General features: G+C 42.7%; 1 protein-coding gene across 1 annotated transcript in view; it reads right to left on the reverse strand.

The window, feature by feature from the left end:
- Positions 1-1810: 1810 nt before the first annotated feature.
- Positions 1811-24241, reverse strand: part of LOC128311011 (uncharacterized) — a 49489-nt gene continuing 27058 nt past the window's right edge. Inside the window, exon 3 of the mRNA XM_053199608.1 lies at positions 1811-6492. Coding sequence (XP_053055583.1) covers positions 6379-6492 — 114 coding nt within the window. The 3' untranslated portion in view covers positions 1811-6378. The remainder of the gene's footprint in view (positions 6493-24241) is intronic.

A 24241-nucleotide genomic window follows, 5' to 3' on the forward strand; every position in this document is an offset into this window, starting at 1 on the left:
GACAGATGTTGGCAAGGATGCAGGGAAAGGGAACCCTTTTGCAATGCTGGTGGGAATGCAAAGTGGTGTAGCCACTCTGGAAAATAGTATGGAGATTCGTCACAAAAACAAAAAATAGAACTACACTAGGACCCAGCAATTGCACTACTAGGTATTTATCTAAAGGATACACTAACGCTGACTCGAAGTGGCACATGTACTCCAATGTTTAAAGCAGCATTATGAACAATAGCTAAATTATGCAAAGAGCCCAAATGACCATTGACAGATGAACGGATAAAGAAGATATGGTATATTCATACAATGGACTATTACTCGGCGATCAGAAAGAATGAAATCTCGCTATTTGCAACAACGTGGATGGAACCGGACTTTATTATGCTAAGCAAAATATGTCAGAGAAAGACACACATCCTATGATTTCTCTCACCTGTCGAATTTAATAAAACTGATGAACATAGTGAAAGGAAAGCAAAAATAAGATACAAACGGAGAGGGAGTCAAATGATAAGAGACTGTTAAATAGAGGGAAGAAGCTCAGGGTTCCTGGAGGGTTACTGAATACGGGTATGGGCTAAATGGGTGATGGGCATTAGGGGCAGCTCTTGGGATGAGTATTGGGTATATTTTGTACTTGATGGATCACTAAATTCTACTGCTGAAACTGTATTCCTCTATAAGGTAACTAACTTGGGCTTAAATCTAAAAAAGAAGAAATATTAAAAATAAGTAAAAAATGTACCACCAATCAAAAGAAAAGAATACTTAAATCGGGCCCTTGAGTGGAAAGGAAAGACTAAAAGTGTTACAGACAAGAAAGGATCAGAGAAAACATCAAGAAACAATGACAAAACAACTAGTAGAATGGGACTAAATATATACCTACCAATAATCACTCTGAATATAAATGGACTAAATGCTCCAATCAAAAGACATTGGATAGGGCGTCAGAATGGACAAAACAAACAAACAAACAAACGAACAAACAAACAAAAAACAATGTCTATCTAGATGCTGCCTACAAAGCCTTATTTGGACTTAAGTCTCCTGCAGATTTGAAGTGAGGGAATGAAGAAATATTTATCATGCCAATAATGTCCAAAGAAAGCCAGTAGCAATACTTATATCAGGCAAAATAAACTTTAAACCCCAGACTCTATTTTGGTACCCTTTGGGTAAATACCTAATAGTGACATTGCATGCACCCAATATTTATAGCAGAATTATCAACAGTAGCCAAACTATGGAGAAAGCCCAAGTATCCATCAACTGATGAAGGTATAAAGAAGTTGTGGTGTGTGTGTGTGTGTGTGTGTGTGTGTGTGTGTATACACATGTACACGCATATGTACATATGTGTATGCTCACATATACATACCTACATATGTACAATGAAATAAAACTCAGCTTCAAGAAGAATGAAATCTTGCCATTTCCAACGATGTGGATGGAGCTCTAATATATTATGCTAAGTGAAATATGTCAATCAGAGAAATACAAATATATGATTTCACTCATGTGGAATTTAAGAAACAAAACACATGAAAGCTAGGGAAGGGGGCAGGAAAAGAGAAGCGTGGTAACAAACCACATGAGTCTCTTTATGTTAGAGAAAAAAGTGAAGGTTGATGGAGGCAGATGGGTCAGCGCTGGGCTAGATGGAGGACGAATATTAAGGAGAGCACTTGTGATGAGCACTGGGTGTTGTATGTAAACGATGAATCACCGAATTCAATTCCTGAAGCCGAGAATGCACTCTATGTCAACTAAGACTTCAATTAAAATAAATAAATAAATAAATAAATAAATAAATAAATAAATAAATAAGCAAGCAAGCAAGCAAGCAATCCATAACAAGAGATGAAGACAGACACGATCTCATACTAAAGGGGACAGCCAAACAAGAAGATCCAATGACTGTAAATTTTGATGCACCCAACATGCGATCACCAAGTATATAAAACATTTAGCAACAACCATAAAGGAACTAATTTATAATAATATAACTATAGTAGAGGACTTTAACACATCACTCACATCAATGGACAGAACCTATAAACAGAAAGTCAACAAGGAAACAATGGCTTTGAATGACACACTGGACCAGAAGGGTTTAACAGATACATTCAGAACACTCCATACTAAAATGGCAGAGTACACATTCTTTTCAAGCATACCTGGGGCGTTCTCCAGAATTGATCACATTCTAGGTCACAAATCAGGCCTCAAGAGGTACCCAACGACAGAGATCAGACCAAGCATCTTTTCTAACCACAAAGCTAGGAAACTTGAAGTCAACCACAAAAAAAGGGCGGGGGGGGGAGGCCACAAATAAAGGGAGGTTAAATAACATGCTACTAAATGAATGGGTCAAACAGGAAATCAATGAGAAAATACACTGAAACAAATGAAAATGAAAATACACTGGTAAAACCCTTTGGAATGCGGCAAAAGCAGTCTATGATGGAAGTATATAGCAATACAAGCCTACCTTAAAGAGCAAGAAAAATCTCAAGCAATCCTAACTTACAACTAAAGGAATGAGAAAAAGAACAGAAGGAAGGAAATAATAGAGTTTAGGGCAGAAATAAGGAATATAGAAACCAAAAAGACACTAGACCAAATCAATGAAACCAGGGGCTGGTTCTTTGAAAGCAGTAATCAACTTGAAAACCTCCTAGGCAGACTTTTCACAAAGAAGACAGAAAGGACTCAAATAAATAAAATCACAAATAATAAAGGAGAAATAACATTCACACCACAAAAATACAATTAGAAGATAATATTATGAAAAACTAAATGCAACAAATTGGACACTCGGAGAAAAATGGACAAATTCCTAGAAACACACACACTACCAAAACTGAAACAGGAAGATATCTAAAATCTGAAAACAGAAAGAAACCACATCAGTAATTTAAAAAATCTCCCCCCAACACAAGAGTTCATGGCCAGATGGCTTCATTGATGAATTCTACCATCCTTTTAAGGAAGAGGTAATATGTATTCTCCTCGAATTATTACAAAAAATAAAAAAAGAAGGAAAACTTACAAATTCATCATATGAGGCCATCATTACCCTGATACCAAAACCAGATGAAGCCTCCACTAAAACCGAAAACTGCAGCAGCGCCTGTGTGGCTCGGTCAGTTTACTGTCCAACTCTTAATTTCGGATTAGGACATTATCTTGTGGTGCATGGGTTCGAGTCCCACGTTGGGCCCTGCCATGACAGTGTGGAGCATGGCCAGGATTCTCTCTCTCCCTGTCTCTCTGCCCCCCCTCACTTTTATGTACTCTATCTAAGGAAAGAAATAAACATTTTAAAAATGTTAAGGGGCGCCTGGGTGGCTCAGTCGGTTGAGAGTCCGACTTCAGCTCAGGTAATGATCTCACAGTCTGTGAGTTCGAGCCCCACGTCGGGCTCTGTGCTGATGGCTCAGAGACCGGAGCCTGCTTCCGATTCTGTGTCTCCCTCTCTCTCTGCCCCTTCCCTGCTCATGCTCTGTCTCTCTCTGTCTCAAAAATAAAAACATTAAGAAAAAAAATTTTTTTAATAAAAATAAAAATGTTAACAATTTTTTTAAATAAAACTGCAGACCAATAGCCTGATGACTATGTATGCCAAAATTCTCATTAAAATACCTTAAAATTAAAGTCAACAATACATTAATAGAATCATTTACCATAATCAAGTGGGATATATCCCTGGGCTGCAAGGGTGGTTCCACATTCACAGATCAATCAACATGATGCACCACAGTAATAGAAGAAAGGATAAGAACAATACGATGTTTTCAACAGATGCAAGAGAACCATTTGACAAAATGTCACATCCACTCATGATAAAAACCCTCAGCAAAGTACATTGAGACTCAACCTACCTGCACATAATAAAGGTCATCTAGGAAAAACCCACAGCTCATCTCATCCTCAATGGGGAAAATTGAAAGTTTTTCCTCCAAGGTCAGGGACAAGACAGGGATGACCCCTCTCACCACTGTTATTCCACATAGTACGGGAAATCCTAGCCACAGCAATCAGACAACAAAAAGAAATAAGAGGCATCCAAATCGGCAAGGAAGAAGTAGCACTTTCGCTATGTGGACCTGACATGATGTGCTCTATAAAAAACATGAAAGACTCCCTTAAAAATTGCTAGAATTGATATATGAATTCGACAAGTCACAATATACAGAAATCAATGTACATAAACGTATTGCATTTCTATACATGGATCATGAATTAACACAGAGAGAAAGTAAGGGATCACTCCCATTGACACACTCACAAATACCACAAGATACCAGGAATATACCTAACCAAAGAGGTGAAAGACCTGTACTCTAAAGGCTATGAAACACTGATGAAATAAATGGAAGACGACACAAAGAAATGGAAATACATTTAATGTTCATGGATGGCAAGAACAAAATATTGTTAAAATGTCTACACTCCTCAAAACAATCTACACATGTAATGAAATCCCTATCACACTAACAAAAACATTTGTCACAGAACTGGAACAAATAATCTCAAAATTCGTATGGAATGCCAAAAGTCCCCAAACGGCCAAACCAAACTTGAAGAAGAAAAGCAAAGCTGGAGACATTACAATTTCAGACTTTAGGTTGTATTACAAAGCTGTACTGATCAGAACAGTATGGTACTGGCAAAACAACAACAACAACAACACACAGAGACATAGATCAATAGAATAGAAACGCAGAAATGAACTCACACATATATGGTCAATTAATTCTCAACAAAGCAGGAAAGAATATCCAATGGAAAAAAAAGTCTTGGGACACATGGTTGTCTCAGTCACCAAAGTGTGTGATTGTGAATTCAGCTCAGGTCATGATCTCAGGGCAGTGCAGAGCATGCGTGGGATTCTCTCTCTCCATTTCTCTCTGCCCCTGTTTTGCATGCTCTCTCTCTCAAAATAAATACATAAACTTAAAGTCTCCTCAACATATGGTTTTGGAAAAACTGGACAGCAACCTGCAGAACAAAAGAAAACAAAACAACAATGGACCACTTTCTTACAACATATACAAAAATAAATCCAACATGGATAAAGACCTATGAGTGAAACCTGAAACCATAAAAATCTCAGAGGATAACAAGGGTAGTATCTTTTTGACACTGCCTGTACAAACGTCTTTGTAGATATATCTCCTGAGGTAAGGGAAACACAAGCAAAAATAATGGGACATAGTAAAAATAAAAAGCTTCCGTCACCAAGGAAATAATCAAAAAAAACTAAAACACCTACAGAATGATATTTGCAAACGACATCTGATCAAGGGCTAGTGTCCAAAATATATAAAGTTATACAGTACACAAAAAAATGAGAAATCCAATTAAAAATGGGTAGAAGACATGAATAGACATTTTCCCAAGGAAGACACACACGTGGCCAAGAGACACATGAAAAGATGCTCAACAATACTGATCTTCAGGGAAATTAAATTCAAAAGTACAATGAGATAACACATCACATCTGTCAGAATGACTAAAATCAATGAATGATGAAACAGCAGGTGTTGCCAAGGATGTGGGGAAAGAGGAATCTTCTTGCACTGTGGGGAGGAATGCAAACTGGTGCAGCCACTCTGGAAAACATCATGGAGATTTGTCAAAAAAAACTGGAAATAGAACTACCTTACGATCCAGCAATTTCACTACGAGGTATTTACAGAAAGAATACAAAAATAATTCTTCAAAGGGATACATGCACCCTGATGTTTACAGAAGCATTTTCTACAACAGACAAATTACGGAAACTGCCCAAGCATCCATCAACTGATGAATAAATTGAGATGTAGTATATGGAATGTAATATTATTTAGCCATACAAACATGAAATCTTGTCATTTGCCACGAGGTGGATAGAGCTAGAGAATGTTATGCTGGGTGAAATAAGCCTGTCAGAGAAAGACAAATACCCAATGATTTCACTAACACGTGGCAATAAAACAAAACAAAGTGGGGGGGGGGGGAGACAGTGACAAACAGACTCTTAACTAGGAAACAAACTGAGGAGTTCCACAGCGAGGTGGGGGAATGTGTGAAACAGCTGCTGGGGATTAAGAAGTGCACCTGGGATGAGCACCAGGTGACGTGTGGAAGTGTTGCTCTATATTGTACACCTGAAACTAATATTACACTGTATCTTTACTCACTGGGATTTAAATTAAAAGATAACATAAGGTTAATGACAGGTATAAACCAGGTTTTCTGTAGTTTTCAATCACTTCACTAAGTTGGAAAAAAAACCATGAAATTTTTTAAAAAGCATGTATGACGTGGGGGACAGTTTGTGCCCTTACCTCGGTCTCTGGTTCCAGCAGGACTCGGAACGTGCTTCCCAGCTCATTCTTCTAGAAGGTCCTGAGACGAGCATTTCATGTATCCACGTCCTAATTGAATGCAGCTCCCATGCTTCTGAATTTCTGTTAGGGTTTCTTCCCGGAAACAAGCCTGAATCTGGAACAAACCATGGACTGTATCTATGATGTCATGGGACCCCGCAATCCACGAGTCCTCTAGTAAAATACGTCTTGTTCAAAAACTGTCCGAGAAGGGGTGCAATGAAACACGGGAACAGCCCAGAAAATGCAAAGGCCTGTACAGCTCAGCAACCAGCTTGCCCAGGGAAGCCACCCAGTGCCCCCTCCTCAGCACTCAGTACAAGGCGGCTTCTCTCTGGCGACTCAGGAGATTCCAAGTTGCTGCTAAGCTCCTAAGGTCTCCCCTGGGGCGGGTGGCAGAACCTGCTGGAAATGCAGCTCTGCTCTCCATACTGAGGCACCAGCAGAGGCCTGAGTCCTCTGAGAGCAATAGAAGCCCTTCCTGCTCTCAGGTGCCCTGGGTCAGAAAAGCAGATGGTGCGCCCTCTACTGGCTATCACTGCCCAGCAGAGGAACCCGCCCCTCCCGGTCTGTGGTGCTCGAGCTCTCTCTGCTGGCCACCATGGGAATTCCTTCAATGTTGAAGGCCCTGGTTGCTCAGCTGAGAGACCAAAGGTGCTCTGGGCAACTAAGCCTGTTCTCCACATTGGGAAGGGTTTTAGTGACAGGGCCTGGGACACAAAATCTTTTCCTTCTCCTTTCTTGTGAGTGAAGAATGAAACCGAATTTATTAACGTAATGACATCATTTGTAATGTTTTCAGTAATGTTCACAGAAAAATAGACCACCAATGTACACATGCTGAACAAGAGGTAATTTTATTTACCACCAAAATACTTAGGTTAGATAAAGAATGGACACCTTTGAGAGAGAGAGAGATACCGGCGTCCAGCTATGGAGTGAATGAGTCCTAGGGATACAAGGGACAGCCAATGGAATGGAGTCAATCCTGTAATAATACTGTTGCATGCTTTCACAGGATAGCTACACTTGTGGTTAAGTACAACATAACGTATAGACATACGGAATGACTACAATGTATGCCTAAAACTAACACAACAAATGTGTGAACAATATTTCAATTAAAAATAGACATCCTTTACACTATCTTTAATTTCTCCTTCTTTGCCAATAAACTATCATTCCTGGGGCGCCTGGGTGGCTTAGTTGGTTAAGCGTCCGACTTTGAGTCAAGTCATGATTTTGCAGTCCATGAGTTTGAGCCCCGCGTCAGGCTCTGTCCTGAGAGCTCAGAGCCTCGAGCCTGCCTCATATTCAGTGTCTCCCACTCTCTCCCCCCTCCCCAGCTCGGGTTCTCTCAAAAAAAGAAACATGAAAAATGAAAAATCATTCCTCATTTAGAATCTGTGAATTTCCATTTATACCAGATTCTCTAACATCACCTTCTTGATGTTGAAAGCTTATCTGAAAAGTCACTAACAATATCTTTGATGACACATATGTGACAAGGTCAGAATGCAACTTACAGGGAGCTACACATCTGTTGTGAATTTACAGTATGTATCCTTGGCTAATATTTCCAATGAAATGTGCTTTAGGGATACGGATGGATGAAATAATGTCCATCAGTCATATAGGTCAATTTCCTATAGGACCATTATGCCTTCAATTACTAATTGCCATCTCTTCAGAATTAAAAGAAAGCTGGGACAAGAAAATGTCTTTGAATTTGATGTAAGAGAAGACTAGGGTGTTTTAAAGGGTCCACCTACCTTCTGGAATCCTCAGATTGGTTGTGGACAGGAGGATAGCAACCTATGATTTGGATGCACACCGCTAGTCCCAGAGGGAGGATATGGCCCTTATTGTCAAATATTTTTTTAATCAATATTACTAGTCCACCTCTGCCAGGTCCAGACTGCAGGACCTGGGGGCAACACAATGCCTGATGCTTGGGTTCAGAACTTGAGAAAGGCCAGCTGGTGGGGGAGAGGGGAAATCCAAGAGAGCCTGGGGCAGTGAGGAAGATGGCCCTGGGACACCTCCCCACAGGGCAGGCTCTGGAGTTTACCTGCCAAAGAGCGGCACACTCTCCCTCAAGACATCCCTCTCCATGACAGAACGTGAGGCTGAGCCTCACAATTCCAGAAGAAATGAAGGATACCCATCTTTTCAATTCCAATGGCCTCTGCAGAACTTGGACCCAGGGATGTTGGAGTCTTGGGGTCATGGAACTCTGATGCCCATGATACAAGCCCTTTCTGCCCCAGCACTCAGAGCCACTTCCTACATCCCCTCTCCCCTGGCCCATCTAACCCTGTCCACATACCTGGACCAGGTCTCTACTTTCCTCCTTGTACTTCCTCTTTGTCTCTGTTTCTCTCTAACCACATCTCTATTTCTTCCTTTCACGCTCTAGGGAGTGGTGTAACATACGGTGCTAAGCTTTGTTCTTATACATGTGAATATCCAATTTTCCCAGCACCAGTTATTCAAAAGACTACTCTTCTCCTCTCCACTGTGTATTATTGACTCCCTTGTCAAACACTAGGTGACTGTGCATGCATGGGTTTAGTTTGGGCTCTCAATTTCTGTTCCATTGTCTTGTGTGTGTGCTTATGCCAGTGACATAACTGATTTATTTGTGTTAGAATGAAGCTTGATCAAGAAGTGTGATGCCTCCTGTTTTGTTCTTTCTTGCGTTGGCTACTTGGGGTCTTTTTGTGGTTCTGAATACATTTTAGGATATGACTTTCTAATTGCATAAAAATTGCATCGGAGTCTTGATAGAGATTGCACTGAATCTCTAAATGGCTTTGGGTAATATGGACATTGTACCTATATTAATTCCTCCGAAAGTTGGACATGGGATGGCTTTTCACTGACTTGTGTGTTCTCCCCTTTCTTTCACACAAATTGAATTTCTTCCATTCCTGCACACAGGTTTTATAGTTTTCTGTGGAGAGATCTTTCACTTCCTTGGCTAAATTTATTCCTATAAATTTCATTGTTTTTTGATGCTATTGTAAATGGGATTGTTTTCTTTACTTCTTCTTAGATAATTGGGTTAGTGTATAGGAAGGCTACAGAATTTGATATGGTGACTTTCTAGTTTGGAAATTTACTGCATTTCTCGATTAGATATTAACAGGTTCTTTTACATTAAACTTTTTATTTCAGCCCTTTACCTTATTTAAAAAAACATGTTATTTGGGAATAGTTGACACACTATGTTACATTAGTTTCAGATGAACAACATAGTGATTGGACAAATGTATACATTCTGCTACGCTAACACAGGTGTAGCTATCATCTGTCACCATGCATCACTACTCCAGTACCATTCTCTATGTCCCCTATGCTATATCTTCTATCTGTGATTCATTCATCGCATAACCAGAAGCCTGCATCACCCAATCCCCTTCACAGATCTAGGGCATCCTTGTCTTGTGCCTGATCTTAGTGGAAAATCTTTCACAATTTCACTACTGAGTATGACATTAGCTGTGGGCTTCACATACATGGCCTTTCTTATGTTGAGATATGTTCCTTCTACACAGAATTTTAAAGAGTTTTTTAGCACAAATGGATACAAAAATTTCTCAAAACTTTTTTTCTGTGTCTATTGACATCATTATATGAGTTTTCTTTTTATTTTTTAAAATGTATTTATTTAGCTTAGTTTAAATGTATTTATGTATATCTTATTTATATTTTTCAAGTTTGTATTTAAATTCCAGTTGGTTAACATACAGTGTAATGTTAGTTTCAGGTATAGAATTTAGTCATCCATCACTTACATACAACACCCAGTGATCCTCACTACTAGTGCCATCCTTACCCATCACCCATTTAACCCATCCCCCTACCCACCTCCCTTATAGTAACCCTCCGTTTGCTATTTATAGTTAAGAATCTTGTTTCTGGTTGATTTTCTTTCATTCAATTATGTGAGGGGTCACATTGATTGATTTGCATTTCTGAAACATCCTTCCTTTGCAGGCCCTTCATCACGGTCAATGACCCTTTTAATGTGCTGCTGAATTTGGTTTGCCTGTACATTATTGGGAATTATTCATCTACATTCATCACGGGGATACTGGCCTATAGATTTCTGTTCAGGTAGTATCCTTCTCTGGCTTCCTACCAGGGTAATTCCATGACATTAGTTTGGTGGTGTTCATTCCTTTTAAATCAGTGAGATGACTGCTGTTAGTTCTTCTACAAACGTTTGGTCAAATTCACCAGTGAATCCACCTGGTCCTGGGCTTTTCTTCCCTGGGAGAACTTCGATTACTGATTCAATTTACTTGCATTGGTTATCTTCTTGTATTGATACAGTCTTACTTTAATGGGTCTGTGCAAACTTTCTACTTCTTCCTGGTACAGTCTTGGTAGGTTGTGTGTTTCCAAGAACCTATCCATTTCTTCTTGGCAGGCGGTTTGCTGGCATCTAATTTGGCCATAGTCCCCTCTTTTTCTCCTTTATGTTTCTTTGGTATAAGCCGTAATGTCTTCTCTTTCATTTATAATTATTTTGAACTGCATACTCTCTGTGTCTTAGCGTAGTCTATGTATAGTCTTCACAATTTTGTTTCACTCTTCAGAAAACCTACTGTTGGTCTTCTTCATATTTTCTATTGATTTCATGTTCTCAGTTTCATTGGTTTTCACTCTCATATGGATTACTTTCTCCCTTTTGAGAAGATTGGACATAGATTGTTGTTATTTTCTAGTTCTTTGAAGTTAAAGGTAGGTTCTTCATTTGAGTCCCAAATCTATCCTCCACGCATGCAAATACAGTGGGTCATCAGAGAACCTTCAATAGGTCTTTTCTGTCCTATTTCTCATTTTCAGAACTCTGAGAAATTAGAATCAGAAAATTTATTTGAAGACACAATAGATGAAAACTTCCCTAATGCGTGGAAGGAGACAGATCCAGAAGCAGGAGGCACAAAGAACCCCCAATATATTCAACGGAAGTAGATCCACACCAAGTCATATAGTAATTAAAACCCAAAATATCGTGATAAAGAAAAATTTTCACAGCAGGAAAACAAAAGATGGCATTTACCTACAAGGGAAACCCCATAAGGTTATCACTGGATGTTTTTCAGAAGAAACTTTGAAACTGTAAGTGACCAGCATGGTATGGTAAAGTTGCTGAATGGAAAACATCTGCAGCCAAAGAGAGTCTATCCAGCAAACTATCATTCAAATGGGAGGAGAGATCAAGAGGTTCCCAAATAAATACTCAGCAAGCTCACAACCAACAAACCACCCCTGCAAGAAATGTTAAAGGGGACTCTTTAAGTGGAAAAGAAACACCTAAAGTGACCATATTAAAGTGCGAAATGCAAAAGCAATAAAAATGAGTATATCTGTAAAACATCAGTCAAGGTATTCACGATATGAAAGGTTTTGAAATAGGAACACTACATAGCTACAACACGGGGAGGAGAGGAGTAAAGAACCGGTTCAAACTTAAGCAACTATCAACTTAATATAGACTTCTATATGCAGAAGTGGTTAGGTACAAACCTCATAATAACCACAAAACAAACACCACTAATACATATGCAGGGTATAAAGACAAGCAATTTCAACTGTGAAATTGTGATGAAACCCAGCAAACCAAAAAAAGAGAAAGAGAAGATAGGATCAGAAAAATTCAGAAACAGCCAACATCAAGTAATAATAGGACAAGTACATGTCTATCAATTACTTTGAATAGTAACAGAATAAATGCTCAAATCAAAGGTACTAGGTGCCAGATAGGGGCAACTAGATGCCTCAATCGCTTGAAATTTCGACTCTTGATTTTGGCTTAGGCTATGATCCCAGGATCATGGGATTGAGCCCCAATTGAGCTCTGCACTGAGCATGGAACTTGGTGAGGATTCATTATCATTTTCATTCTCTCTCTCCCTCTTTCTCTCTTTGTCTCTCTCTTCCCCCATTCCCCCCAACCCGCCCTACCATGCCTGTGCTCTCTCTCTTCATAATAAAAAGCACTGGGTGATAGAATGAATACAATATAGGACCCATCTATTTCCTACCTACAAAAGACTAGTTAAGGAACAAAAGTATCAAAAGAAAACTGCAGTAGCCCTACCTATATCAAACAAAATAGATTTAAAAATAAAACGGTAACAAGAGACAAAGAAGACACTATACTAATAAAAGGTACCATCCAGCAAAAAGATAGAACAATTGTAAACATATAAGCGTTCAACCTGAGAGCATCCACATACACAGAACAGTCTAAAACTAAAGTAAAGAATTGATAGTCATACAATCTTAGTAGGGCACTTTAACACCCCAATGACATCAATGGAGAGATCATTCCATCAGAAAATCAACAAGGAAGTAGTGACTTTGAATGATAGAGTAGACCAGATGGAATTAACTGATATATTTTAGACATTCCATCCTAAAACAGCACAATACACATTCTTTTCATGTGCACATGGAACATTCCCACACTCAATAAAATATTAGGTCATAAAACAAGCCAAAACAAAATCAAACCGATCGACGTCATATCATGTGTCTTTTCAGACCACAATGCTATGAAAGTAGAAGACTACAACAAGAAAAAAAATCTGGAAAAGCCAGAAATACATGGAAGTTAAATAACATGCTACTAAACAATCAATGGTTCAACCAAGAAATCAAAGAAAAAATCCAAAATGACATGGAAACAAATGAAAATGAAAACACAGCAATCCAAATTTCTGTAAAGCAGGAAATCTGGTTCTAACAGGGAAGTTTAGCAATACAGGTCTGCGTCAAGAAAAAAAAAAAAAACTGAAGTAAACTCCATGACTTTATAAATATAAAAGCCAGACAAAGGACAACAAACAAAACCACCAAACAGGAGAATGAAGAAAATAATTAAAATCGGAAGAAATAAATGATATAGAGACTAAAACTATGCACCATGAACCAAAAATGGATGAGGCAGTAAGTGAAATCCTACCACACCGAGAGAGGGCAGGGTGACAGTGTGAAACACTCCACAACGAAGCTGGAATGCGGCGAGGTGAGAACAACCTCCACTGCATGGACACAGGGGCGATAAAATGAATGTAATCCCTCCCAGATGGAGGGCGGTGTCCGCGCATGAACATACTCCTGCTCCAAGTGGGAGTGCAAATACGACCTACTTCTTGCCATAGCACTAACCCTAACAATAACCCAAATCCCAACACCTAAACCTAACACCTAACCCTAACCATAGCCCTAATAATAAACCCTGCCCCTATCCATACGTCTAAACCCAACCCTAACCCTACCGAACCATAAAAGTAAACATAGCCCGAACTAACCTTAATCCTCTTACCCTAATCTTAAAGCTATAATCCTAAAACCCTAACCCTAATGCTCTAACTCTACCTGCTAACCCTAAAATTATAAACCCAAAAACTAACACTAACCCTAACCATAAATATCTAACACTAACCCTAACGCTAACCCCTAATCCAATCCCCTAACCCATAACCCAAACAAAAGTCCTAAACCTATTCCTCACCTTATCCCTAAACCTAAGGCAAACACTAACACTAACGCTAATACCTAACCCTAACCCTACCACCTAACCCTAACCCTAACTCTCAAACCCAAACATAACCCTAAACCTAAGCTTAACCCAAGTCCAAAGCTAACGCCTAAACCTAATTCTAATTCCAAACCATAACCCCTAACCATAACCCTAAACACTCACCAAAACCCTAAACCCAACCCTAATGCATAAACTTAATTCTAGCCCCTAACACTAACCCTTAACACAAACCCTAACCATAACCCTAACCCCTAACATCAAACCCAATCCCAAACCCTAACCTAACACACACGACACACAGGAATGGTGTCACCACGGAACTAGTGAAGTCCCTGAACAGAACATTAACCCTAGTTAAGGATCTCTCTGGATGGGGACCCAATTCCTATATCTGAGAACACCACAAACAATGGGCCAAAGCGGTGCAGGATTACTTGGCATGGTACATGGAACATCATCATGACATTTCCAAGGCCCGCATGATGCTGCACAAGGGGGTTGATGACGCCCAACTGAAGATGGCACACACAGCTGGCCCTGGCTCACAAAGACTAAGCCTGAACAGCCTGCTCCAATGAGGCCTACACTAAATCCTCTGGGAAGACCACTACCCTGCAAGAGTTTCGGTGCTTGGAGCTTCCTGGGACCTAACCCTAAACTTAACTGTGACACTCACATACCGCTCAAACTAAACCTCACCCCAATTCAAACCTAACCCTACACATGACCCGCACCCGCTCATGGACCCTCATTCAGCATTCCAGGGTGATCATGGCAATGGTGTCCCTTCGGCCCTGGCAACGTCCCTGGACCAAAACTTAACCTTGGCTAAAGCTTTCTCCTAATGGGGACCCAATTCCTAAGTCTGAGGACATAACGGACATGGGCCCCAGAAGCAGAGGAGGATTACTCAGCAGGGAACCTGGAATATCACAATGTCATTTCCAAAGACCAGAAGGAGCTCCACAGGGGACTTCTTGAGGTCTAACCAAGGAATGGCCCTGGCACCCAAAACTCAGCCTGACTGGGACCCTCCTTAGACCCCTCTACTCAGCCCTGCGGGGGGACAACTGCCATACTGGGGGTATAATGACACGAGCCTCCTGTGACCAAGCCCTAATCTTAATGGTGACCCACAGTATATAAGTGAACCTAAACCTCACCTCATCTTTAACACTCACCCTACACCTGACTCGCACCACGCATGTGCCCACACATCATCGAAACAGGGAGATCACAGGACTGGTGTCACTTCAGCCCTGGAGATCTCTCCGGCCCAAACCTAAACGGAGCTAAGGCTATCTCCATATGGGGACTGAATACCACAGTCTCACAAGAGCACACACACTGGGTTGAGAAACGGTGCAAGATAATTCAGCGTGAAACGTGGAACATCACCATGTCATTTCCAAAGCATGGCTTCTGATGCACAGGAGGAATCCTGAGGCCTACATCCTGAGCACAGATATAGATGTCTGGCCTTGGAATGCGAAGACTAATGCTGATCGGTAAATTCTACACTACAGTCAGCCCTTCGGAGAGACAAATGCACTACTGTACATTAAGGGCTTGGAAATGCTTAGGAACGAATCTTACCCCTAAACAGAACTGTAAACCTAACCCTAAACCTAAACCTAAGGCGAATTCTCACACTAACTCTGCACCAGACGGACATCCACCCATGGGCCCACAATTCAGCACTCCATGAAACTCACGTGAATGGTGTCACTTTCCCCCTGGCGAAGACCCTATACCGAAACCTAACCCTAAACAAGGGTCTCTCCCCATGGGCCCCAATACCAAAGTCTGACAACACCACACACCTGGGGTCCAGGAGAGGTGCAGGGTCACTACGCATGGAACCTGGAACCTCACCGTGTCGTTTGCCAGGCCCAGGTGCACCTGACTGAGACGATCCCAGAGGCCTACATGACAAGGGGCCCATAGAGTGGTGAGGCCTTGAAAGCCAAAGACTGATCCTGACCCGGACCCACCTTTGTACCCTAACTCAGCCCTCAGGGGAGAATACTGCACTACTGTGGTTTCAGCGCATGGAGACTCCTGGGACCTAACCCTACCCCTAACCTTACCCCTAACCGGGACACGCCAAGAAAGCCTAAGCCGACCTCGAACCCTAAACCTACACTTCAGCCGCACCGTCCCAAGGGCCCTCACATCAGCCCTCGAGGGAGATCACAAGACTGGAGTCGCTGCGGCCCTGGCGACCCCCCTGGACTGAATCCTAGCCCTAGCTAAGGCTGTCTCCCCATGGGGACCCAATACCAACGTCTGACAAACCCACGAGCCTGGGGTCCAGAAGCGGTGCAAGCTCACTCGGCATGGAACCTGGAAGCTCACCATGTCATTTCCCAGGCCCGGCTGCAGCTGCCCGAGAAGATTCCTGAGGCGTTCCCAAACAGGGGCCCATCGAATTATCTGGCCTTGGCAGCCAAAGATTGATCCTGACCGGCACCCTCCCTTGTGCCCTCAACTCAGCCCTTCAGGGAGACCAATACACTGCTTTGGGTTCAGAGCCTGGAGCCTCCTGGGACACAACCCTAACCCTAATCTGACCCTGAACAGGAACCCTCCACCAAAACCTAAGCCGGCCTTAAACACTAACCCTCCACTTGAGCCGACCAGTCACATGGGCCCTCACTTCAGCCCTCGAGGGAGATCATGAGACCGCAGTCGCTTCGGCCCTGGCGACATCCCTGGACTGAACCATAACGCTAGCTAAGGTTCTCTCGCCATGGGGTCCCAATACCAAAGTCTGACAACACCACGCACCTGGGGTCCAGAAGAGGTGCAGGGTTACTCGGCATGGAACCTGGCAGCGCACCAAGTCATTTCCCAGGCCTGGCAACAGCTGAACGAGAGGATTCCTGAGGCCTCCCCGACCAGTGGCCCATAGAGTCGTGTGGCCTTGGAAGCCAGAGACTGATGCTGACGGGCACCCTCCCTTGTGCCCTCAACTCAACCCTTCAGGGCGACCACTGCACTGTCATGGGTTTGGGCCAGGAGCCTTGTGGGACCTTCCCTACCCCTAACCCTACCCGGAACCAGAACCCTCCACTGAAACCTAAGCCGGCCTCGAACCCTAACCCTATACCTGGGCTGCACTGTTTCATGGGCCCTCACTTCAGCCCTCGAGGGAGATCACGAGACCGGAGTCGCTTCGGCCCTGGCGACGTCCCTGGACCGAACCCTAACCCTAGCTAAGGCTCTCTCGCCATGGGGACCCAATACCAAAGTCTGACAACACCACGCGCCTGGGGTCCAGAAGCGGTGCAGGATTACTCAGCATGGAACCTGGCAGCTCACCAAGTCGTTTCCCAGGCCTGGCAACAGCTGAACGAGAGGATTCCTGAGGCCTCCCCAACCAGGGGCCCATAGAGTCGTGTGGCCTTGGAAGCCAGAGACTGATGCTGACGGGCACACTCCCTTGTGCCCTCAACTCAACCCTTCAGGGCGACCACTGCACTGTCATGGGTTCGGGGCCGGGAGCCTCGTGGGACCTTCCCTACCCCTAACCCTACCCAGAACCGGAACCCTCCACTGAAACCTAAGCCGGCCTTGAACCCTAACCCTATACCTGAGCTGCACCGTTTCATGGGCCCTCACTTCAGCCCTTGAGGGAGATCGCAAGACTGGAGTCGCTTCGGCCCTGGCGACGTCCCTGTACCGAAGCGTAACCCTACCTAAGGCTCTCTCCCCATGGAGACCCAATATGAAGGTCTGACAACACCACGCGCCTGGGGTTCAGTGGTGGTGCAGGTTCACGCGGCATGGAACCTAGAAGCTCACCATGTCGTTTCCCAGGCCTGGCTGCATCTGCCCGAGAGGATTCCTGGGTCTACGTGACCAGCAGCCTAAGGAGTTGTGTGGGCTTGGAAGCAAAAGGCTAATCCTGACCGGCACCCTCCCATGTGCCCTCAACTCAGACCTTCGGGGAGAAAACTGCACTGCTGTGGGTTCACTGCCTGGAACCTCCTGGGACCTAAACCTAACCGTAACCATGCCCATAACCGGGAACCTCAACTGAAACCTAACCCTATCTCCAAACCTACACCTACACTCGACCCGCACTGTCGCATGGGCCCTCACGGCAGCCGACCAGGGAGATCACGAGACTGGAGCAGCTTTGACCGTGGCAATGTCCCTGGTTCAATCCCTAACCATTCCTAAGGCTTGACTCCCATGGGGACCCAATACCAAAGTCTGACAACACCACGGGCCTGGGGTCCAGAAGTGTTGCAGGCTCACCCGGCATAGAACCTGGAAGCTCACCATGTCATTTCCCAGGCCTGGCTACAGCTGCTCAAGAGGATCCTGAGGCCTATGAGACCACTAGCCAATAGATTTGTGTGGCCTTGGAAGACAAAGACTACTCCTGACTGGCAACCTCCCATTTGCCATCAACTCAGCCCTTCGTGGATACAACTGCACTGCTGTGGGTTCAGCGCCTTGAACCTCCACGGACATAATCCTAACCCCAACATTACCCCTAGCGAGGATACTCCACCGAAACATAACCCTATCTCCACCGCTAACCCTACACTTCACCCGCACCATCACACGGGCCCTTACTTCAGCCTTCAAGTTGATCACTAGACTTGAGTCCCTTTGGCCCTGGCGACATCCCTGGATCAAACCCTAACCCTAGCTAAGACTCTTTCCTAACCCTAACCCTAACCATAACCATAACCCTCAACATAACCCTAAACCTAACCCTATGTGCTAACCCCTAACCCTAGCCCTAACCCTAACCATAACCCTAACCCTAATCCTAAACCCACATGTCAGGGGATCTAGAATCTTGGAACAGGGCCATGTCAGATGAAAACATTACACAGTAGCAGACTCTTTTGGATTCATGCATCTGCCAAAATCCCAGCCCTAAACTATCCAAGTGCTCATATTCCCCCTGAAGTATGTTGGATTTGGAGAAGCAGTTAATGCTCAGACTGATTTGTCTTTACCTTCAATGTCTGTAACACTGCTTAACTGAGCAAGCATCTCCAGTCTATTAATGCTTTTAATTTACTCTTCAGTAAATCACATACTCCAAACTAATCCTAGATTAATCACACTACTGTTCCAGGCAAGAAGAGATGACAGGAATATATTTCAAATTTAGTTCAGGTGTATTTTTATAAGAATCAGCGCTTGAGAGACAAATTTCCCAACTGAGATTGACCTCCAGCTGTCAGTCAAAGTAAAAGTTTGTTGTTGCTGGCGCTCATTTCTAGGGAAGGAGAGTTTGGGTGATGATGGGTAAGATGTACTTCTGGCAGAAGTCTTTGCATTACTCCAGTAAAAGGGGCTCGTTTCCCAGGGAAAGAGCTCATTTTTCCAAGTTTTTTGGAGAGAGATTTAGATCATCAAATTGTAGCCTTTCCCAGACCAATTACTCTCTGACAGTCCTCACAACTCTCTGTATTTGTACTCTACATGCCCTGTTGTCACAGTCTCTTCTTTCCACTTCTTCACTGATAAGCCTCTGAAGGGCCCCCCAGCAGCTGAGCTGCTGAGATCTCATGGGTGAGAGCAGATGAGAACCTACTGCCTTCTTGTATCAAAATAACTCTACTATTAAAAACAGGTTTTTATCTTTACCATAAATGAGTGGATTTGAAATCCTATCAAATGAGCACACAGCTGTGATTTCACACTAATTGATACTAAGGGCTGATGTCCTGTACAAATTCATGTTCACAGAAATATCAGTCCACTCTGCATTTCTACATCACCTACAGGCTTCATCACAAATGCTCAGTTATATTTTGTATTTTGCCTTTGATGCTTATTCCTATACATCACACTGTACTGACCAGTTTAAACCACTACATCCTCCATATTATCAACATAAGTATAACAAAGAAATCTTTAACATAGTATCATGTCCAATCACCAAATGATCAAATTATCAATAGTTAAAACATTTTAAACCTGTTAAACTTCCTTGACAATTGTTTCCAAGTAAAGATCATTGTTAGGAGGCTCCTAGATGTACCAGCTTGCAAAGCGCCATCAGGCACATGTCAGGTTGCTATATCATCAGAACCAAGGCTGTCAGTATTTTTTTTTTGTTTATTTATTTATTTTGAGAGAGAGAGAGAGCACAAGTGAGGGAGGGGAAAAGAGAGGGGAAGATAAAATTCCAAGCAGGCTCTGCACTGCCAGCACAGAGCCCAATGCATGGCTCAAAATAACAAGCCATGAGATCATGACCTAAGCCAAAACAAAGAGCCAAAGACTTAATTGACCAAGCCCAGGTGCCCCAAGGATGTCAGTTTTTAGAGAATGCAGGGTTTTGTTCCTTTTTCAATTTCTGCAAATTTATTTCATTTTGTTAGTCTTAATGTCCAAATGACCCATATTGTCTTCATTTTTCTAATGTATGACTTAGATTAGATTATTTCTTGGAAGTTCAATGTCAAATATTTCTCATTTTATTTATTTAAAAAAATTTTTTTATTTTATTTATTTTCTGAGAGAGAGAGAGCGTACTGAAGGGGAGGGGCAGAGAGAAAGGGGGAGAGAGAATCCCAAGCAGGCTCCACATCATCAGCACAGAGCCTAATGTGGGGCTTGAACCCACAAACCGTGAGATCATGACCAGAGCCGAATCAAGAGTTGGACACTTAACCAACTGAGCCACCCAGTTGCCCCTATATTTCTCATTTTAATAGTTCCTTTATTTCTTTAACCTCCAATCATAAAATGTCCTTCTCTTGTCACACATACGAGTTGTTCTAGTTGTACACATGCCATCATGATGTGTCTTTTTTTTCTCTTTGGTCTCCAATAGGTTAGGTTAAGACTTGGCTCAGAGCATCCTATCCTGGTCCAAGTTCCTATGTTATATATAACTGGTTGAGGAGGCATCAAGGCCGTATTCGTAGATGCTTATATCTTAGGTATGGCCAAAGGTCTAAGCCATATAAGGCTATTTTGATTCCATTCCACCAACACATCCTTAGGTACATGTTTTCCTTGTGTCATAGGGGACTTTCTATGGCCTATAGGCTTGCTCCATTCTCTCTCTTGGTACTGGGGAACTGCAAAAGGGTGGTAAGCTAATGTCATATTTCCTTCTTCAAGTGCCAATACTCCAATTTTACAATGACCCAAGGAATCACAGTCATTAGGATGTGTAGTATCTACCTCACTTCTGGCCAGGTTGTGTAGCATCTCAGACAAGCAGGATAGCCCCCAAGATTAGAGCTGTTCTAAGAGTATTCCCCATATCAACCAACCTTAACTGCAACAGGTGTCAGTCTATAGTTACAGAAACATCTTTCATGTCATTTTTTTAGTATTTTGTTATTTTTAGTGATTTCTCCAGCTGCTTTATGTTGAATTTCCATTACTTTGTTTACTTTCATGTGAAATTCTCTTATATTTTATAATAAATTGCTAAATCTATCCATCTATGCCCAAAGATGACAAAGCTGCCATGATACGTATACTATTGATATTGTTTGATTTCAAATCTGTTTTTGGCATAGGTGGTAAGGTTGAAATAAATGAAGTTGGATAAAACTTAGCACATTTGGGGTATCTATATCTGTCTGGAAAAACCTTCATATTAAACTTTAAGTCATAGGCTACGATTGTGGCTCCCAATAAAATCGTGGGAAGTTTTAAGAGAAAATCCCATACTGTTGGGGTAGAAATCTGTGGTGTAAGATTCAATACTGATATGTACCACCAAGTATGTTTTATATGCTAAGTTTCTTGTGTGTCCTCTGTACCTATTATAAGCTGTGCATTTTCTGTTAAAGTCTGAATATAGTGTCCATTGATCTATAGGCCATGATCTAATCAGTGACTGTTGGATTGCAAGCTCCTTGGGAGCTTCCTAGATGTAGTCTGAAACCAGCCCTTGTTTTAATGGCAGGGAGAGACCAAAGAAAGAGGCAGACCACCCCAGATTGTTGGGTGGCAGGTTTAAGAAGCATGGGAACTTATATACATGGCTTGTATTGGCAGCAGGATAAAGAATAGATATCCACACCTCCCTGTCCCTTCTTAGTGGTTTATATAGAGGCCATAAAGAAGTTCAGTCACCTATGCCATCCAGATAGTCTCAACACCACATTGCTATCTCAAGACCATATCATTGGAGCAACCTCTTGGAGCAAGGAAGGAAAGTGAACCCAATTTCCAAGGACAGGGAAGGGGTAATTGCCTGGATCCAAGTCACAGCAAGTGGTGGTCATGTCATCTCAAAGACCTTTCTTACACACCCTCATGACTGGCTCTTACAATCTCATGTGAATCTCTCTTCTGCAATGTGCCCTGACTGGTCAGGAAAGAGTTTCACTAGCATGGAGATGGTTCCTGGGGCAGCTATCTGGATGTGTTGGAGGCAGATGCCACAGCAATTATATAGGCACATGAAAGAGAAAGCACAAATTAAGACAATGATTCTGGAAATGAGCAACAATTTTTCCACCAAGAGGTCCATGATCCCAACCACTGATTTATTAAATCCTCATGGCTAGGATCATATCACTCAGGGCATTCCCTTGTTTCACCATGTAATTTAAGAAACATAATACATTATAAGACTCATCTAATGAGTATGAACACACAACATTCTGTTTGGATAATGGCACAGGTGCCTTCTTGCAAGGCAGCAATGATGTCCAAGTCTATCAAATTTTAGAGGACGGCTTTTCCCGTTAGAGATTTTTTTCATTGTTCAGTAGGGACAAGACTTTTTGCTATCTCTCAAGGCTCACTGACTGAATATAGTAAGGGCTATATGTGCTCCAATGCCTGCAAAGCCAATTTAACCAACAAAGAGAGCAGCCTAATTATTGTAACAGTCAAAGACACGGTGTGTCCATCTGGCCTTAAGGATAGAGAAGTTGTCAATTGTTGTTTCCATGGGGCAGATTCTCCCCATGCCCAGGAAAAACCCAGCGTACAATGGCCCAGACACTCAGGTGGAGGCCATGGCCAAAGATTTTTGCCACAAATCCATGAGGCCCTATTCTAGAGAGAGCAGCTGCCCACATACCCAACAGTTGATTTCTTTGTCAGGCATATGAGCTGACCCACTGTAGAAAGGTTTAGCCTGCAGGTGCCCATACTGTGACTGAACACCAGAGGATCAGCAGAGTCTAAGGTCAAAAAGACAGGTAATAAGTAGGAAATTGAATACAGAGGTCTTACCCTACTACAAGAATGACACTTGCAGCCTGATCTTTAGATGTTAATATGGCTGCACGTTTAAGAATTTGAGAACTTTGTGCCTGCCAACCATGCTGGCCATGGTAGACAGCCCTATAAGGTTTGAGGAAAGTGACTGTGGGTGGGACATGGTGGACCAGGACCCCCACCACTTCCCTTTTTTTTTTTCAATGGTGTATGTTCCATTCTGGTTATAGTACACTTAATTAGGTCCAACTGCAGCAGGACAGCGGGGTCCCATTTCCGACTCCCAGGGGTGCAAAAAAAACTCGCCCATCATATCAGGCTTTTCCATTGCAAATTCTGGTGCATAACTCCTTTCCAGGGTGTGACAGGACTTGCTGTTCTCAGCAGCATAGCATATTGATTTTCAGTGAGAATCAGGGCATAGGCTGTGAAGCCACGACTTCCATACAATTACAGTGTTGTGTGCCTAAGCTGGGGCTTTCTGTCTGGCATTAGGGGGAACAGACCCTACTGACTGATTAGTGTATCCAGCCAAGGTGGTTTTACCTGTTAGTAATGCAGCCGGCTGTTTTAATATTCCATTTTTCCTATCAACACTACTGCTTATAGGTTATGGGGGAGATAGAACTTCTATTCACTGCCATGTGCTGTTCCCCAATCTTGCACTTTATGATATTTGAATTGTGAAGCCCCCATCCACTATCTATTCAGTGAGTATATCCATACGTGACACTCAGCTGTTCTGGTCTCCTAGTGTCTGCAGCCTGGTTTGCATAGCGTGCACAGGAGAAAGCTTGGGTTAGCCAAACGTAGTGTTCACTCAAAAAAAAAAAAAAAAAGCATATCTAGAATCCTTGCTAAGAGGGAGGAGGCTACTCTATTCAATCCGCCAAGCTCATCTCAGCTGAGAACCTCAGTGGATGACCCCAGACTCCTTTGGAAGTTGCCTTGCGTATTGTTTGGAATGTACAGGACATGGTGTTCCTGTGTTAACCCAGTCGCTGTACCTCAAGGGCAATCCAGCATCCGTGGCAAAAAGCTATCCCCTCCAGGCACTGCAATGGTTACTCTGTCTATGCCCCAATCTGCTGTATCTACTGAAGACTCCATTGTTAGGGCTCAGTCT

The sequence above is a fragment of the Acinonyx jubatus genome, chromosome B4 (genome assembly GCF_027475565.1).
Source record: "Acinonyx jubatus isolate Ajub_Pintada_27869175 chromosome B4, VMU_Ajub_asm_v1.0, whole genome shotgun sequence".
In the NCBI taxonomy this organism is placed as follows: Eukaryota; Metazoa; Chordata; class Mammalia; order Carnivora; family Felidae; genus Acinonyx; species Acinonyx jubatus.